Here is a 17845-nt window from a genome sequence, read left to right on the forward strand (position 1 = left end):
CTTTTCTCTGTTTCTCTTCGTCTCTCCCTCCACGCCTGTTTCAGCGCTGCACTCTTGTTTATTTGTGGGAAAAAACAAAGAAGACTGAGTGGTGAGCTCTACCTAGAGACCCTGAAGCTCAGGGAGTTACAGTGGTTAACAGATATTTATTTATTTACCAGAAATGGATGCTAGATGATGAAAATATATGCATACGATTAAAAGAGATGACAATTTATGTCGAAAAAATGTTAAAGGGAGGAAAGCTTGAGTTACATTACTAATGATCAACATCAATAAAGCGTGATGCTTTACCAGCGGACTCCAAATAGAAGATCAATGACTGGACAACAAGGTATGAACATTCAAATGAAATTTAATATAAATAAATATATAATGATATAAGAATAAAAGACCAATTAAAAGGGGATGTTGCTAATAAAATATAAAATGATGAATACAAATTAAAAAACCTATAAAACTAAAATAAATAAAACAATATAATTACAAATAATGATGAGGATACAAAAGATAAAAAGACCAATTTAAAAAGGAACGTGGTTAATAAAACTATAAAATAAACATAAATAAAAAACTATAAAATAAATATAAATCAAAACCTACAAAATATAGAATAAATAAAACAATATTAATACAAATGATAATGAAAATAAGAAAGATTAAAAGACCAAATAAAGAGGGATGTCGCTAATAAACATCTAAATTGTGTTTAGCTGTCGGACACTTATTCAATATTTTCGTTGTATTATGTTTTATCTCAAAATGAGTGGTAGTACTTTTGGTACATCCTGTATGCAGGACAGAGCAGTCCTCCCCTGGTACTTGTTCTATGTAATACAGGTGAATGCTGTTTCCCTCCCGACCTCCAGGTGGCGACAGGTCGTGTAAGGTAATAATGTGGACCGGAAGTGACGTTGTTTCATTGGGTCTCGGCCGGCGGCGGGATCTCTCCTTGTTGTTGTTTTTTAACGGGAACATTAACCAGTATTTCAGTCTCTAAAGCTCCAGATACACCTCCACACCTCCAGGTAAACTATTCAATACGGTTTATTTTACAGGATGATGGGAGTAAACTCCAGCAGAAGTTTAAATAAAAGCCCGAAAAAAAGCATGTGTTGGTATCTCTGATGCTAACAAGCTAATTAGCTGCTAAATGCTATCGTTATCTTTAGCTCGTATTTAATGTTTATTGTTTGATTTGAACTCGTATTATCTTTCGGTTTGAGTTACAATACTAACAGGTGGAGTAATGAAGGTAAACAGGAGGTAACGGGCGTTTAAAGCTAACATTCCTACGTGTTTATTGTGTAGCTGCATGACATGCTAACCAGCTTAGGTCTTAGCTTTACTTTAAATAAAGTATGAAGGAGAATTAAATCAGTAAAATTACTTTAATAAAATATTAAAGATGTGAAAGAATTACTACAAATATGTGAACAATGTGGAAGGAATATGTTATAAATGTCTTCATCAACAAACATGCTGAGTATAGGATGTGCTGCACTAACCCAGCAGCACAAACTCAGCAGGTCTGAGACCTGTGTGACCTCTGTTCAGGAAAGGTTCCAGAAAGTCTGCCAAAAGTCCACTCTCTGGAGGGAAATGTTTAGGAAATGCAAAAAAATCCCCAAAAGATGCAAACAATGTTGAGAAGTTTGACTTCCTGAAAGAATATGTAAAAAGTGTATTAAAAACAAACACCCTTGAACCTTTGATTTTCCTTATTCCTCCCAAAATGAGCATGCAGATTAAATATTTGAATCTGAAAACAGCAATAAAAAAACGGGGGAAAGAAGTAATAAAGAAGCTGCTTAATGACAGCAGTAAAGACTATCATTACTGGAGTATTCGTTTATACTGCACAGGTCTGTGACATCCTTCTTGTTACAGGTGTAGGGGGGTGCACAATCAATCAGCAGCCAGTATATGTTATAGTGACATGATGCACGCTTCAGATTGAACCGTCCAATCAAAGCATTTTAAAAGATCCTGGTCTGTTCTCCAGCCTGATGGGAGACAGCGATGACGAGTTCGACCGGAGGAGGCGGGACAAGTTCCGGAGAGAGAGGAGCGACATGGAGCGATCGAGGGAGCGGGAAGAGAGGAGGCGGGAAGACTGGCCCGACAGGTAAACACTCACCTGAGCGGGAGAGACTGACGGTGTGCGTAACCAATGGGAAACACTGGAGGTTATTGTGTGTGTGTGTGTGTGTGTGTGTGTGTGTGTGTGTGTGTGTGTGTGTGTGTGTGTGTGTGTGTGTGTGTGTGTGTGTGTGTGTGTGTGTGTGTGTGTGTGTGTAGGGACTGGGAGCGCGGCAGAGAGAGGAGGAGGGATTACGACCGCGGCCGCAGAGAGAGGTTTTCTCCCCCCCGACACATCAGCCCTCAGCACAAACGCATGAGGAGAGACTGGTGAGAGATAATTCTGGATAATAATGATAAATGCTCCTGTGTGGAACGCTCAGATGCTGCAGTTGATATTGTATATATATATATATCTATCTCTATCTATCTCTCTCTCTCTCGCTGTCTCTCTCTCTCTCCACACACACACACACAGTATATCTGCAAACGTGCCGGAGAGTTGTTATGTATTTTATAAAACTCTTCACATCCTCCTCAGGGACGACCACCGGGGGGAGCCGTACCGCTACGAAATGCCATATGGAGGAGGGGGCGGGGCTCCGTTTCAGGGGGCGGGGCCACAGGGCTGGCACCCCGAACTCCCTCACCTTCACCCGCACCATGGGGGGCACCCGCTGCAGGGCAGGTGAGCTTAAAACCCCCACAGTGCACCCTGTTGTTTACACATGCATCCCACACTCTACCCTCCTGTGAGACAGAAACCCTGAACATCTGTCAACACATGTTTGTTTATGTATTTTGTTGTCATACAAACAAAACTGAATAAATGTCTCAGGTTAGGGATGATGGATCCTGACCTCCCCCCTCCAGGCCCCCCCACCATGAGGAGCTTCAAGGTAAATCAAATAGACTTTTTTTTATAAGTGTTGCAGAAATAATATAAATTATTTGTTGTAAAATAAAATGAGTGTTTTGTAAAATGATATAGAAAATAAAAGAATAGTGCAGATAATAATTTCAATATTGACGGAAAGGTATTGTGATGAGGGTGATCCTCACTGATTATGTTTTCTGTCCTGGTGTGTGCAGGACTTCCTGCTGAGCATGGAGGACAGCGTGGACGAGACAGAGTCGGTGAAGCGCTATAACCAGTACAAGCTGGACTTCCGGCGGCAGCAGCTGCAGGACTTCTTCCTGCAGCACAAAGACCACGAGTGGTTCAGGTCCAAATATCACCCCGATGACATCACAGCCAAGAGGGCGGAGTCTCTGAGCGCCCTGAAGACCCGCCTCAGCGTCTTCCTCTTCCTGCTCGACAACAGCTGGCTGGACAGCCTGACGCTGGACATGGAGCAGGCCCCCGCCATCATCAAGCTGCTGGACGCAGGTACGCACACCTCCAGGGTCCGAGCGTCTCAGACGAGTCCAACAGTTAAAGAGTCCACAAACTATCCAGGGAAATAGTTTAAATATTACTTTAGATTTGTACGTAAATGCTTAAAAATATACGTTTGAAGAACAGAAATCCAGGTGATTGCTTGCAGAGGGTTGTGGGTTAAATAAATAGCCTCTTAAAAAAAGTCCTAAAATTATATGAAACGTCACAAAAAATTACAAATATTAAAAGAAATGTTGAAAAGTCTAAATTTAAATAAATGTTTTAAGATCTGATATGTGAATACTGTCCAGATGTTATTGGAAATATTTCTTAATAAAAGTCCTGAAATTCTATAAGTGTCCTGGAAAAAGAGTATAAAATCAATCCACAAATGAATGTTTATTAATAATAAACACAACGAGTAAAGAGTACTCCGTGGTAACGGTACACCTTTAAAAGTATTGGAGTATCTGTTGTTGTTTACAGATTGTGAATAGATGACAGGAGGGATTGTGGGTAATGTAGTCCTGCTTCTCCTGTTTGTGTGCAGCGGTGATAAAGATGGAGGGCGGGACGGACCTGGACCTGCAGGTGCTGGAGCTCCCGGCTGCAGGGGGGGAGGCAGGAACAGCTGGGGGTGGACCAACTACAGCAGGGGGAGAGAAGAGCCCGGTTGAGCCAATGGGGGGAGGCGCTCAGACGTCAGAGGTGAAGGCGAGTCGAGAGGAGGCGAGTCGACCTGAGAAGGAGAGGAAGGAGGCGAAGGGGAGGAATAAGGTGAGGTCAAGGTTCAACTTTTTAAATTCAACAGTTAGACTTTTTCATGATCTCTGTTTTCCTGAACGCTCAGGCCTGTGAAAAGGAAGCCAAGCAGAACGGGGAGAAGGAGAAAGATGAGGGTGAAGAGGGGGAGGAGGAGGAGGAGGAGGAGGAGGGGGAGAAGAAGAAGAAGAAGAAGAAGGACGACGACGACGAAGAAGTAGAAGAAGAAGGAGAGGAGGAGGAGGAAGAGGGGGAAGAGGGGGAGGAGACAGACAACGAAGAAGAAAGTGAGTATTTTCCCCCATTGGCGTGGATGCTAACGTGTTGAGCTAACGGTGCTAACCCGCCCCTTCCTCTCAGGACAGGAAGAGGAAGCGCAGCGTGTCGGTGGACAGCGGCGAGGGCAGCGAATCAGAATCCTCCAATTCTGAGGGGGAGGACAATGAGGAAGAGGAGGAGAAGGAGGAAGAGGAGGAGGATGGAGAGACTGGTGAGAACAGACACTGTTTCGTACATTTTAAAAGTACTTCTCAGGTTTCATTATTTAGGATTTCTTTATGCTGCATTATTTCCAGACGTTTCTGTGGTATGTTTTACAGCAGGGGTAGCCAACCCGGTACCCGCGGGCACTTGGTCGCTCGCAGGGACCAAGTGAGTCGCCCGCAGGGCATGTTCTAAAAATAGCACTAGTCACCATGGAGCTCCGTCTAAAATGTGTATTTGATTGTGTTGCTGCTCTTTTTGATTATATTATATTGGATATACAATTTTAAAAACCAAAAAGGTTTTATGTGTATATGAACTCTGACTCTGTCTGGGGCCAGAGTTCAATTTCACACGCAAGCCAAATCTCTATCGCTGAGACAAGCTAGCGGGAGCAGCTACAATGGGGCGCTAGGTGCGGTTTTTACCCTAAACATGGCAGAAAAGCGAAAGAGAAAGGACTTTTTCACAATGATTGGGAGGAAGAATTATTTTTTACAACAGTGAAAACAAAGTGCGTATGTTTCATTTGCTGTGGCGACGGCAAAGCGGCACAATGGGGAGAAACACTTCAGCACGTGTCACAAAAGCTACCATGCTAACTACCCACCTGGCAGCTCACTACGTGCAGAAAAAGCCTGTGAGTTAAAGGCAGCTTTGGGAAAGCAGCAGTCTTTTTTCACGAGGCCGGTGAAAGACTCATAAAAAAGCAACGGAAGCTTCGTTTAGAGCTGCACATTTTTTAACAAAGAACAAGGAATCCTTTTCGGACGGAGAGGTCTTGAAAAAAACACTGTGTTCAAAGACGAGAAGAATGGTTCGAGTCATCTCCACTCTCTCCGATGTCCAACTGGGTGCAACCAGATGGTTAGAAGAGTGTCGGCTATGTCCGGGAACTTGACAGAGCAGCTGGACCGGGATCTGGCTAAGTGGCGGTGGTTTAGCATCCAGTGCGACGAGTCAGTGGACAGAAGCGGTACATCGCAGCTGATGATATTTATCCCAACAGTGTTTGAGGATTTTCCACAACAGAAGAACTCCTGATACTACTGCCACTGAAGACAACTAGGAGGGGAGTTGACGTTTACATCGTGGTGAAGAGGTCCTTCGTAGAGAAAAGGGTAGCATTAGTAAAGCTGGTTTCGGTGACTACAGACGGAGCTCCCGCCGTGACGGGCCGACATGCAGGCTTCATTGCGCAATGCAAAGGTGCCACAGACTTCCCGAAATTTCTACATTACCACTGCATCATTCAGCAGCAGGCACTATGTGCAAAAGTGACCGGCTCTGATCATGTAATGACCCCTGTCGTGAAGATCATAAATGGCATCCGTTCCAAAGCCAAACAACACCGGACCTTCAAAGTGCTGCTGGAGGAGCTGTCAGCTGAATATGGTGACCTGTTATTACACACACAGATCCGATGGCTCCGCAGGGGAAGAGCTTTGCAGCGTTTTTTGTCACTTTTGGGTGAAATCAAAGTGTTCTTGCAATCCAAAGGGGAAGACACCTCGCTGCTGGAGGACACTGAGTGGATACTTGACCTTGTATTTTTAACAGACATCACTGGGAAAGTGATCCATTTGAACTGTGAACTGCAAGGCAAAGGCAAGACTGTTGCTGACATGATGAGCGCTGTAAATGCATTTAAAGCTATGATGAGCGTTTCCTCTGCATTTACAGAGAAAGAAAGTGTTGCACGTTCCCTCCGTGCAGTCAGTTCTGCATGACAATGCTTCTGCACCTGGGGCTTTCGACAAAGCTGCACAAAGGTACTCAAGTCATAAACACACTTGGGCAAGACTTTGAGAAGAGGTTTTGTGACTTTGATCAACTTGAGCCGTGTGTGTCATTCATTTCAAATCCTTTCATGCAAGTGGACATGACATGCATTGCTGAGCAACTAAGAGCAACCTTCAGCGTGGATGCTGGACCGGTGGAGATCCTAACGTTGCGACCTCCACCTCAAAACCCATCAGGATGCACCAAACTTTGGGTTGTTTGTGGACACAGAAAAGTACAAAGGCACAGCAGCTGTGAAAGTTGTCTGCCTTTTTGGTTCCACCTATCTCTGTGAATCAGCCTTTTCTGAACTTCATCCTGAACAAACCCAGAGAACGCCTTACTGATGCACATCTACAACACTCACTCACAGTCTCAGTGTCAAATTATACCCCAGATTACAGAACACTAGTGGACAGCATGCAATGCCAGACTTCCCACTAACACACATTTACAGGAAAAGAGATAACAGATGCTCTCTGTGAAACACCATGGCAACGGTAAACTCAAATATTGTACAAAAAGGTGAAAAATAATTTGTTCAAAAAGGGTAACAGATGTGGTGTTTTGTAAAAAATGCTTCAGATTTAGTGATTAATACAAATGTGATCTGATTCATTAAAATATATATAAAAAACCTGTTCCAGAGTGATACCACAGATCATTCACACAAAACTGTCAAAGATCTTTACAAAAGTATCAGATGTGATAACTCTGATAAATGTTGGAGTAGAACGAGAACATAACTAATGTTTAAGTATGTCTGTTTCCTACCACGCTAAATCATTGTTCCTAATTACTGAGAGGAATAATTCACATGATCAGTCTTTCACATGTATGAGTATTTACTATGGTTATTAATGATGATGTGCGCATTAAAGGTAAACCGTGCACATATGTGATTCAGGGACTTTGTCTCAAACGAGTAGCCCCTCGTATTACTCAGTACCCTCAAAGTAGCTCAGTCTCTAAAAGGTTGGAGCCCTGTTTTACAGCATTAGGGCTTTCCTTTCAGACCTTTGCTCATGATTTAAATATACCTTTGGACAGTCTTTCCCCTCTTTACCCACCGGCTGTTGATGTGTGTGTCGTGGATAAAGGCAGGCGTATTTCTCACAGCTGTTCATGTCGTTCCAGCGCGCCGGAAGGAGCGAGGCGACAGGAAGGAGCGGGAGAAGGAGATGCCGGCTAAGCCCCGCCCCCTTCACCTCACCACCTCCCTGTTCATCAGAAGCATCCCCCCTGAGTTCTCCAAGGAGGACATCACTAATGTGAGCGCACACACACACACACACACACACACACACACACACTATTTTCCTGATATTTTAAATAACAAACGTGGTGCAGATGAGTTTGTAATAAACATGTTTTGTAGTTGTGCCGCAGGTACCCCGGCTTCCTGCGGGTGGCGCTGTCAGACCCTCAGCCCGAGAGGAGGTGAGTGGGAGTGTTTTAGATAAGTCTTTACTCATTTCCACATTTACAAACCTGTGTTTGTGTGTGTCAGGTTCTTCCGGCGCTGCTGGGTGACGTTTGATCGCAGTGTGAACATAAAGGAGACGTGCTGGAACCTGCAGAACATCCGGGTACCTTTTTTTTGGGCCTTTTTTTCTCACATATTTTCTGAACGATTCTAAAAGTTTGTTTTTAAAGAAAATGATTGAAGTTTTGCAACATTTTCCAGGTGTTTATTTATACATTTATTATACCTTTCTGTTTTCTTCTATTTTATTCATGTTTCGTACATTTTTTCCTGAATTCGTTTAGGATTAACGGTGTATTTATGTGTAACAGGAACACTGCTGTGTGGTATATTGTACTTCCTGTTTCAGCTCAGGGACAGTGAGCTGTCTCCGGTGGTGAACCGAGACCTGTGTCGCCGTGTGCGTTGCGTAAATGGTCTGACGCATCACCGGCCCGTCGTCAGGAACGACATCCGGCTGTCGGCCCGACTCATCCACAGCCTGGACCTGAAGGGGGCGCTGTGGCAGGGACAGGTGTGAAATCACAATATCTTACAGAAACTATCAACTCAAACTCAAAGTATGTCAGCAATAAGTAGTCTTTATATTCACAGATGATTCCAATAAAATAAGGCTTTGAAATGTTGGGAAGAGTCTGGTGAAAGTACAAATAGTTGATGCTGCTGTATCTGTTCACAAAGTGTGGTAAACCATAGTTCTGAACTGAATCCTCAGATGGAGACGAACCCGGTTCTGAAGAACATCACAGACTTCCTGATCGAGGAGGTGAGCGCCGAGGAGGAGGAGCTTATCGGAGCGTCGGGGGGGAACGAGGAAGACAAAGACCCCGCCTCCTTCTCCTCAGAGGTCGCCGTGGAGACCGACGACAAGCTGATCAAGGTGTTTGTGTGTGTGTGTGTGTGTGTGAAATTTGCCTCAAATGGACTCAAAATTATCAAAATGCGTATAAAAAAAGACTTCAAAGACGTTTAATTGATTTATAAAAATTCAAACAAATATCTGAACACTTTTTATAACTTGGGGAAATAAGATTTAAGACGAAAAGGAGACAATATTCCGATTTGGGAAGCTTGGAGCAGACGTTAAAGACCCCCCTCTGGATGTGTTGATTAAATGTGTGTGTTATTTCTGTGTGTGCGCAGGTGTTGGACCGGTTGCTGCTGTACCTGCGTCTCGTTCACTCGGTGGATTATTATAACTTCTGCGAGTATCCGGCCGAGGACGAGATGCCACATCGCTGCGGACTCATCCACGTCCGGGGCCCGCTGCCCGCAGCCAGGATCACTGCAGCCGAGGGTACACACACACACACACACACTCATTCACTCACTCACTCACTCACTCACTCACTCACTCACTCACTCACTCACTCACTCACTCAGACAGACACTCTCTCACTCTCTCACTCCCTCAGACAGACACTCTCTCACTCTCTCACTCCCTCACTCACACACACACTCACTCACTCACTCACTCACTCACTCAGACAGACACTCTCTCACTCACTCACTCACTCAGACAGACACTCTCTCACTCCCTCACTCACAGACAGACACTCACTCACTCACTCACTCAGACAGACACTCTCTCAATCTCTCACTCCCTCACTCACAGACAGACACTCTCTCATTCTCTCACTCCCTCACTCACAGACAGACACTCTCTCACTCCCTCACTCACAGACAGACACTCACTCCCTCACTCACAGACAGACACTCTCTCACTCTCTCACTCCCTCACTCACAGACAGACACTCTCTCACTCTCTCACTCCCTCACTCACAGACAGACACTCTCTCACTCCCTCACTCACAGACAGACACTCTCACACACTCACTCACTCACTCAGACAGACACTCTCTCACTCTCTCACTCCCTCACTCACAGACAGACACTCACTCACTCACTCACAGACAGACACTCTCTCAATCTCTCACTCCCTCACTCACAGACAGACACTCTCTCACTCTCTCACTCCCTCACTCACAGACAGACACTCTCTCACTCACAGACAGACACTCTCTCACTGTCTCACTCCCTCACTCACAGACAGACACTCTCTCACTCACTCACTCACAGACACTCTCTCACTCTCTCACTCCCTCACTCACTCACAGACAGACACTCTCTCACTCCCTCACTCACAGACAGACACTCTCTCACTCCCTCACTCACAGACAGACACTCAATCACTCACTCACAGACAGACACTCTCTCACTCTCTCACTCACTCACTCACAGACAGACACTCTCTCACTCACTCACTCACAGACAGACACTCTCTCACTCTCTCACTCCCTCACTCACAGACAGACACTCAATCACTCACTCACTCACAGACAGACACTCTCTCACTCACTCACTCACAGACAGACACTCTCTCACTCACTCACAGACAGACACTCTCTCACTCACTCACTCACTCACAGACAGACACTCTCTCACTCACTCACTCACTCACAGACAGACACTCTCTCACTCACTCACTCACTCACAGACAGACACTCTCTCACTCACTCACAGACAGACACTCTCTCACTCCCTCACTCACAGACAGACACTCTCTCACTCACAGACAGACACTCTCTCACTCCCTCACTCGCAGACAGACACTCTCTCACTCACTCACAGAGACACTCTCTCACTCTCTCACTCACAGACAGACACTCTCTCACTCCCTCACTCACAGACAGACACTCTCTCACTCTCTCACTCACAGACACACTCTCTCACTCTCTCACTCCCTCACTCACAGACAGACACTCTCTCACTCACTCTCCCACTCACTCACAGACAGACACTCTCTCACTCTCTCACTCACTCACTCACAGACAGACACTCTCTCACTCTCTCACTCACAGACAGTCACTCTCTCACTCCCTCACTCACAGACAGTCACTCTCTCACTCACTCACAGACAGTCACTCTCTCACTCACTCACAGACAGACACTCTCTCACTCTCTCACTCCCTCACTCACAGACAGTCACTCTCTCACTCACTCACAGACAGACACTCTCTCACTCTCTCACTCACAGACAGTCACTCTCTCACTCCCTCACTCACAGACAGTCACTCTCTCACTCCCTCACTCAAAGACAGACACTCTCTCACTCTCTCACTCCCTCACTCACAGACAGTCACTCTCTCACTCCCTCACTCACAGACAGACACTCTCTCACTCACTCTCTCACTCACTCACAGACAGACACTCTCTCACTCACTCACAGACAGACACTCTCTCACTCACAGACAGACACTCTCACTCCCTCACTCACAGACAGACACTCTCTCACTCACAGACACACTCTCTCACTCCCTCACTCACAGACAGACACTCTCTCACTCACTCTCTCACTCACTCACAGACAGACACTCTCTCACTCACTCACTCACAGACAGACACTCTCTCACTCCCTCACTCACAGACAGTCACTCTCTCACTCCCTCACTCACAGACAGTCACTCTCTCACTCCCTCACTCACAGACAGTCACTCACTCACAGACAGACACTCTCTCACTCCCTCACTCACAGTCACTCTCTCACTCTCTCACTCCCTCACTCAAAGACAGACACTCTCTCACTCTCTCACTCCCTCACTCACAGTCACTCTCTCACTCCCTCACTTACAGACAGTCACTCTCTCACTCACTCCCTCACTCACAGACAGTCACTCTCTCACTCCCTCACTCACAGACAGTCACTCTCTCACTCACTCACAGACAGACACTCTCTCACTCCCTCACTCACAGACAGACACTCTCTCACTCCCTCACTCTCTCACTCCCTCACTCACAGACAGTCACTCTCTCACTCCCTCACTCACAGTCACTCACTCACTCCTCACTCACAGACAGTCACTCTCACTCCCTCACTCACAGACAGTCACTCTCTCACTCTCTCACTCCCTCACTCACAGACAGTCACTCTCTCACTCTCTCACTCCCTCACTCACAGACAGACACTCTCTCACTCCCTCACTCTCTCACTCCCTCTCTCACAGACAGTCACTCCCTCACTCAGTCACTCTCTCACTCACTCCCTCACTCACAGACAGTCACTCTCTCACTCCCTCACTCACAGACAGTCACTCTCTCACTCCCTCACTCACAGACAGACACTCTCTCACTCCCTCACTCACAGACAGTCACTCTCTCACTCCCTCACTCACAGACAGTCACTCTCTCACTCCCTCACTCACAGACAGTCACTCTCTCACTCCCTCACTCACAGACAGTCACTCTCTCACTCCCTCACTCACAGACAGTCACTCTCTCACTCCCTCACTCACAGTCACTCTCTCTCACTCCCTCACTCACAGACAGACACTCTCTCACTCACTCACAGACAGACTCACTCTCTCACTCCCTCACTCACAGACAGACACTCTCTCACTCACTCACAGACAGACACTCTCTCACTCACTCACAGACAGACTCACTCTCTCACTCACTCACAGACAGACAGACTCACTCACTCAGTCACTCACTCACAGACAGACACTCACTCACTCACTCACTCACAGACAGACTCACTCACTCAGTCACTCACTCAGACAGACACTCTCACTCACTCACTCACTCACTCACTCACAGACAGACACTCACTCACTCACTCACAGACAGACACTCTCTCTCACTCACTCACTCACTCACTCACAGACAGACACTCTCTCACTCTCTCACTCCCTCACTCACAGACAGACACTCTCTCACTCCCTCACTCACAGACAGACATTCTCTCACTCTCTCACTCCCTCACTCACAGACAGTCACTCTCTCACTCCCTTGCTGCTGAATTATTTTATTGTGTATTTATTTGTGTTGTGTGTGTTGTTGTCAGTGAGCGAGCACCAGAGGATGTGTGAGGAGCGTCTGGCTCCTCTGCTTTCGGCTTCAGAGTCTCTGAGTGAAGAGGAGGCGGCCAAGCTGGGGAAGAAGGACCCGGAACAAGAGGTGAGGATTTACAGACGCGGTATAAAAGTGCTGAGGACGAGAGGACAGGGATGAGGGGGGGGAAATGTCTGGAGAATATGGGAAGAAAGCCAGTGAAAAATCCTGAAGGAATTTAAACTTTTATCAGAAAAATGTCCAAAAGAAATGTGATGATCGCTGTTAGAATATGGGATAAGTGTAAGAGAACTATTGGGACAATTTCTAATAAAAATATATTAGAAAAATGTCTCGAATATGAAATGCTAAACTTCTGAAAAATATTTACAGAAAAATGACAAAGAAATGAACGATGTGTGAAATGTTGAACTGTGAGTATGAGCTGTGTCATGCCGGCGCTGTGTTCCAGGTGGAGAAGTTCCTGGTGGCGAACACTCAGGAGCTCAGCAAAGACAAGTGGCTCTGTCCTCTGAGCGGGAAGAAGTTCAAGGTGAGACGCCTCACTTCCTGTCACCAAATATCGTGTGTGTGTGTGTGTCAGTGTGTGTGACACTTTGTTGTTGTTGTTCTGTTTCAGGCTCCAGAGTTTGTGCGTAAACACATCCTGAACAAACACGGAGACAAAGTGTCCGCCGTCAGACAGGAAGTCGTCTTTTTCAACAACTTCCTGTTGGACGCCAAGAGACCCGCCCTCCCTGAGAACAAGCCCCTCCCCCCTCCGCCACAAGGTTAGGGGCATTCTGGCAAATGTAGGAAACCTAAACGTAACTCAAAAAAAACTGACTTTGTTCTTCTCTTTCTTTCAGCCGCTTCTCAGGGTATGACATCATTTCCTGGTCAGTCTCCGCAGCAGCAAAGCCTTCTGGGATATCCTCCTGGAGTCAGACCCCCCATGCCCGGCTTCCCTGGTACTACACACACGCACACACACACACACACACACACACACAGACGTTGTAAAAACTTTGTGTTGGAGGGATCTTGAATCTGATTTTTAAAGTCTTAAAAAAACAAAGAAATTCCCGTCATTTTTTTCCAGTTTGGGAATTCTGAAATCAAATGTATTTGGGTGGAATGTGCACGTTCACGTTAGAGCAATTAAATAAACCAACTAATGAACTTTAACTCCACTTTATTAGAAACACAGAATTACAGTGATTGATTATTAACACAGGGTAACGTTTCATTTGTTTTAAAGAAAAGTAAAAGTGTCTCCACTCCAGTGTTCATTTATTGTGTGTGTGTTGCAGGTGGCGGACCCCTCTACCCCCCCACCCAGTTCGGAGCAGGGCGAGGTTACAATGACAACTTCAGGGGTCATTTAGGAGGAGGAGGAGGAGGGGGATTCCCCGGGAAACAACGGAACAACAGGTACGAGAAACACGATTTATATTTTCAACTTTTAAAATATTTCCTTTCTAACGGAAACTGTGTGCCTGTGTAGGGGTGTTCGTGGGGACCCGCGATCGATCATCGAGTACCGGGACCTCGATGCTCCCGACGACCTCGACTTCTTTTAGACAGGAAAACTTTTTACCCTTTTTTTACTCCTCAACGTCTCCCATGATCCCTCATCAACCTCCGTCAAGCCTTTTTTTTTTAGTTAGTCAATTGTCTGTGTGTCATGGTGTGTGTGTGTGTGTGTGTGTCAGGGTGTGTGTGTGGGACCAACGTCAGTCATTACTGACCTGAAATCTTTCCAATAAAGAAACAGGAAGACTAAGGGCGACTGAAGTCTTTCTTTACATTAAAGGGAATTTCTGTCAGACTTCCTGCAGATCTCAGAATATAAAAAGTGTGTTTACATTACTCGTATATTTTTCAAGGTCAATTTTTGGAAATGTTTTGCTCCTTCTTCAATATATTTTCCAGGAAACTTTTACACGTTTTCCAACATTTTGATTTCCTTATTAATTTTCTCCCGTTTTTCTTGGAATTGTTGACACGTTTTGGGAGTTCTTCAGGGCGATTGTCCTAATTTTCTCCCGGATGAATTGGTCTCTCCTCAACGTATTTTCTAACATTTCTTGACATCATTTAGAATTTTCAATGAGACGATTCAAGACATTTCTCAGCAGTGGGCGACCTCGTTTCATCACTAGAAAACAGCTAACTATGAAATGGTTTGGAGCAGAGGTCAGGGTGGGGGTGATGGGAGTTGTAGTCCTTACGGTTGTTGGGTCTGTAGTCTATCGTAGGTAGAGGAGCAGAGGTCAGGGTGGGGGGGATGGGAGTTGTAGTCCTTACGGTTGTTGGGTCTGCAGTCTATCGTAGGTAGAGGAGCAGAGGTCAGGGTGGGGGTGATGGGAGTTGTAGTCCTTACGGTTGTTGGGTCTGTAGTCTCGTAGGCAGAGGTGGGGGTGATGGGAGTTGTAGTCCTTACGGTTGTTGGGTCTGTAGTCTATCGTAGGTAGAGGAGCAGAGGTCAGGGTGGGGGTGATGGGAGTTGTAGTCCTTATGGTTGTTGGGTCTGTAGTCTATAGTAGGAAGAGGAGCAGAGGTCAGGGTGGGGGTGATGGGAGTTGTAGTCCTTACGGTTGTTGGGTCTGTAGTCTATCGTAGGTAGAGGAGCAGAGGTCAGGGTGGGGGTGATGGGAGTTGTAGTCCTTACGGTTGTTGGGTCTGTAGTCTATCGTAGGTAGAGGAGCAAAGGTCAGGGTGGGGGTGATGGGAGTTGTAGTCCTTACGGTTGTTGGGTCTGTAGTCTATCGTAGGTAGAGGAGCAAAGGTCAGGGTGGGGGTGATGGGAGTTGTAGTCCTTACGGTTGTTGGGTCTGCAGTCTATCGTAGGTAGAGGAGCAGAGGTCAGGGTGGGGGTGATGGGAGTTGTAGTCCTTACGGTTGTTGGGTCTGCAGTCTCGTAGGTAGAGGAGCAGAGGTCAGGGTGGGGGTGATGGGAGTTGTAGTCCTTATGGTTGTTGGGTCTGTAGTCTATCGTAGGTAGAGGAGCAGAGGTCAGGGTGGGGGTGATGGGAGTTGTAGTCCTTACGGTTGTTGGGTCTGTAGTCTCGTAGGCAGAGGTCAGGGTGGGGGTGATGGGAGTTGTAGTCCTTACGGTTGTTGGGTCTGTAGTCTATCGTAGGTAGAGGAGCAGAGGTCAGGGTGGGGGTGATGGGAGTTGTAGTCCTTACGGTTGTTGGGTCTGTAGTCTCGTAGGCAGAGGTCAGGGTGGGGGTGATGGGAGTTGTAGTCCTTACGGTTGTTGGGTCTGTAGTCTATCGTAGGTAGAGGAGCAGAGGTCAGGGTGGGGGTGATGGGAGTTGTAGTCCTTACGGTTGTTGGGTCTGTAGTCTATCGTAGGTAGAGGAGCAGAGGTCAGGGTTAGTTTTTGCAGTTCTGGGTCTGTGTGGCTCCGAAGACACTTTGGGAACAGCTGGAAGGAAAACAGATGCCTCACTTTAGTGGAATTGAAGTATTGTGATTTAATGAGTGAATCAAACGTGTACAGGGGGCGGGACGTCTTGATTGACAGGTGCTGTGAGTGTGTGGAAGGTTTTTACTGGCCTAAATAAATCAGGTAATTCTTCCTGTTTGTTCAAAGGGGATTAAAGCTAAGAGTCCCTGCTGGGTCACACACTCAAGAAGAATCCTGGATAATACCTCAGCCTGTTACGTACAATGTGCTGGAGCGCTAGCCAATAGGAGTGTGAGTGTGCCATAGTGATGTCACCGTATTCAGGAAGTATACAGGAGTCTTTACCTCCACAGCCTCCTCTGAGCAGCGGCACTTTGGAGAGGACGGGTTCAGAGAGCAGAATGGACGAGGGTCTTTATCTGAGACACACACAGAGGAGCTGTTAACACACACATTCACACACACGCTCACACACACACACACACTCACGCTAACACACACACTCACGCTAACACACACACGCTAACACACACAATCACACTCACACACACACGCTAACACACACACACACACACATTCACGCTCTCACACACACACGCTAACACACACACACGCTCTCACACACACACTCTCACACACACACGCGAACACACACATTCACACACACACACTCACACACACACGCTCTCACACACGCTCACGCACTCACACACGCTCTCACACACACACACACTAACACACACACACTCACGCTCTCACACACACACACACACACGCTCTCACACACACACTCACGCTAACACACACAATCATGCTCTCACACACACATGTGAACACACACATTCACACACACACACACACACGCTCTCACACACACACTCACGCTAACACACACATTCACGCTCTCACACACACACTCTCACACACACACGCTAACACACACACACACTCACACACACACGCTCTCACACACACACACACGCTCTCACACACGCTCTCACACTCACACTAACACACACACACACTCACGCTCTCACACACACACGCGAACACACACATTCACACACACACACGCTCTCACACACACACTCACGCTAACACACACATTCACGCTCTCACACACACGCTCTCACACACACACGCTAACACACACACACACACACACACACACGCTCTCACACTCACGCTCTCACACACACACACTCACACAAACATTCACGCTCTCACACACACACACACACTCATGCTCTCACACACGCTCACGCTCTCACACACTCACGCTCTCACACACACACACTCACACTCACGCTCTCACACACACACACACACACACACATTCACGCTCTCACACATGCTCACGCTCTCACACACTCACGCTCTCACACACACACACACACACACACACACACTCATGCTCTCACACACACACACTCACACACTTACTCACGCTCTCACACACACACACACACACACACACACACTCATGCTCTCACACACACACACTCACACACTTACTCACGCTCTCACACACACCCTCACGCTCTCACACACTCACGCTCTCACACACACACACACACACACACTCACACACACACACTCACACACACTCACGCTCTCACAC

General features: G+C 46.7%; 1 protein-coding gene across 1 annotated transcript; it reads left to right on the forward strand.

Annotated features, from left to right (window-relative positions):
• The first annotated feature begins 902 nt into the window (after positions 1–902).
• LOC134876310 (serrate RNA effector molecule homolog) lies at positions 903–14592 on the forward strand. Its single transcript, XM_063901300.1, has 21 exons — positions 903–1028; positions 2006–2128; positions 2302–2412; positions 2624–2770; positions 2921–2981; positions 3175–3472; positions 4014–4240; positions 4314–4442; positions 4586–4715; positions 7628–7761; positions 7869–7930; positions 8001–8079; positions 8326–8490; positions 8692–8856; positions 9120–9273; positions 12820–12932; positions 13279–13359; positions 13447–13597; positions 13676–13777; positions 14120–14240; positions 14314–14592. The coding sequence occupies exons 2-21, from the start codon at positions 2010–2012 to the stop codon at positions 14387–14389; spliced, it is 2625 nt and encodes an 874-aa protein (XP_063757370.1). The 5' UTR covers positions 903–1028; positions 2006–2009; the 3' UTR covers positions 14390–14592.
• The last annotated feature ends 3253 nt before the right edge of the window (positions 14593–17845 follow it).

The sequence above is a fragment of the Eleginops maclovinus genome, chromosome 14 (genome assembly GCF_036324505.1).
Source record: "Eleginops maclovinus isolate JMC-PN-2008 ecotype Puerto Natales chromosome 14, JC_Emac_rtc_rv5, whole genome shotgun sequence".
NCBI lineage: Eukaryota > Metazoa > Chordata > Actinopteri > Perciformes > Eleginopidae > Eleginops > Eleginops maclovinus.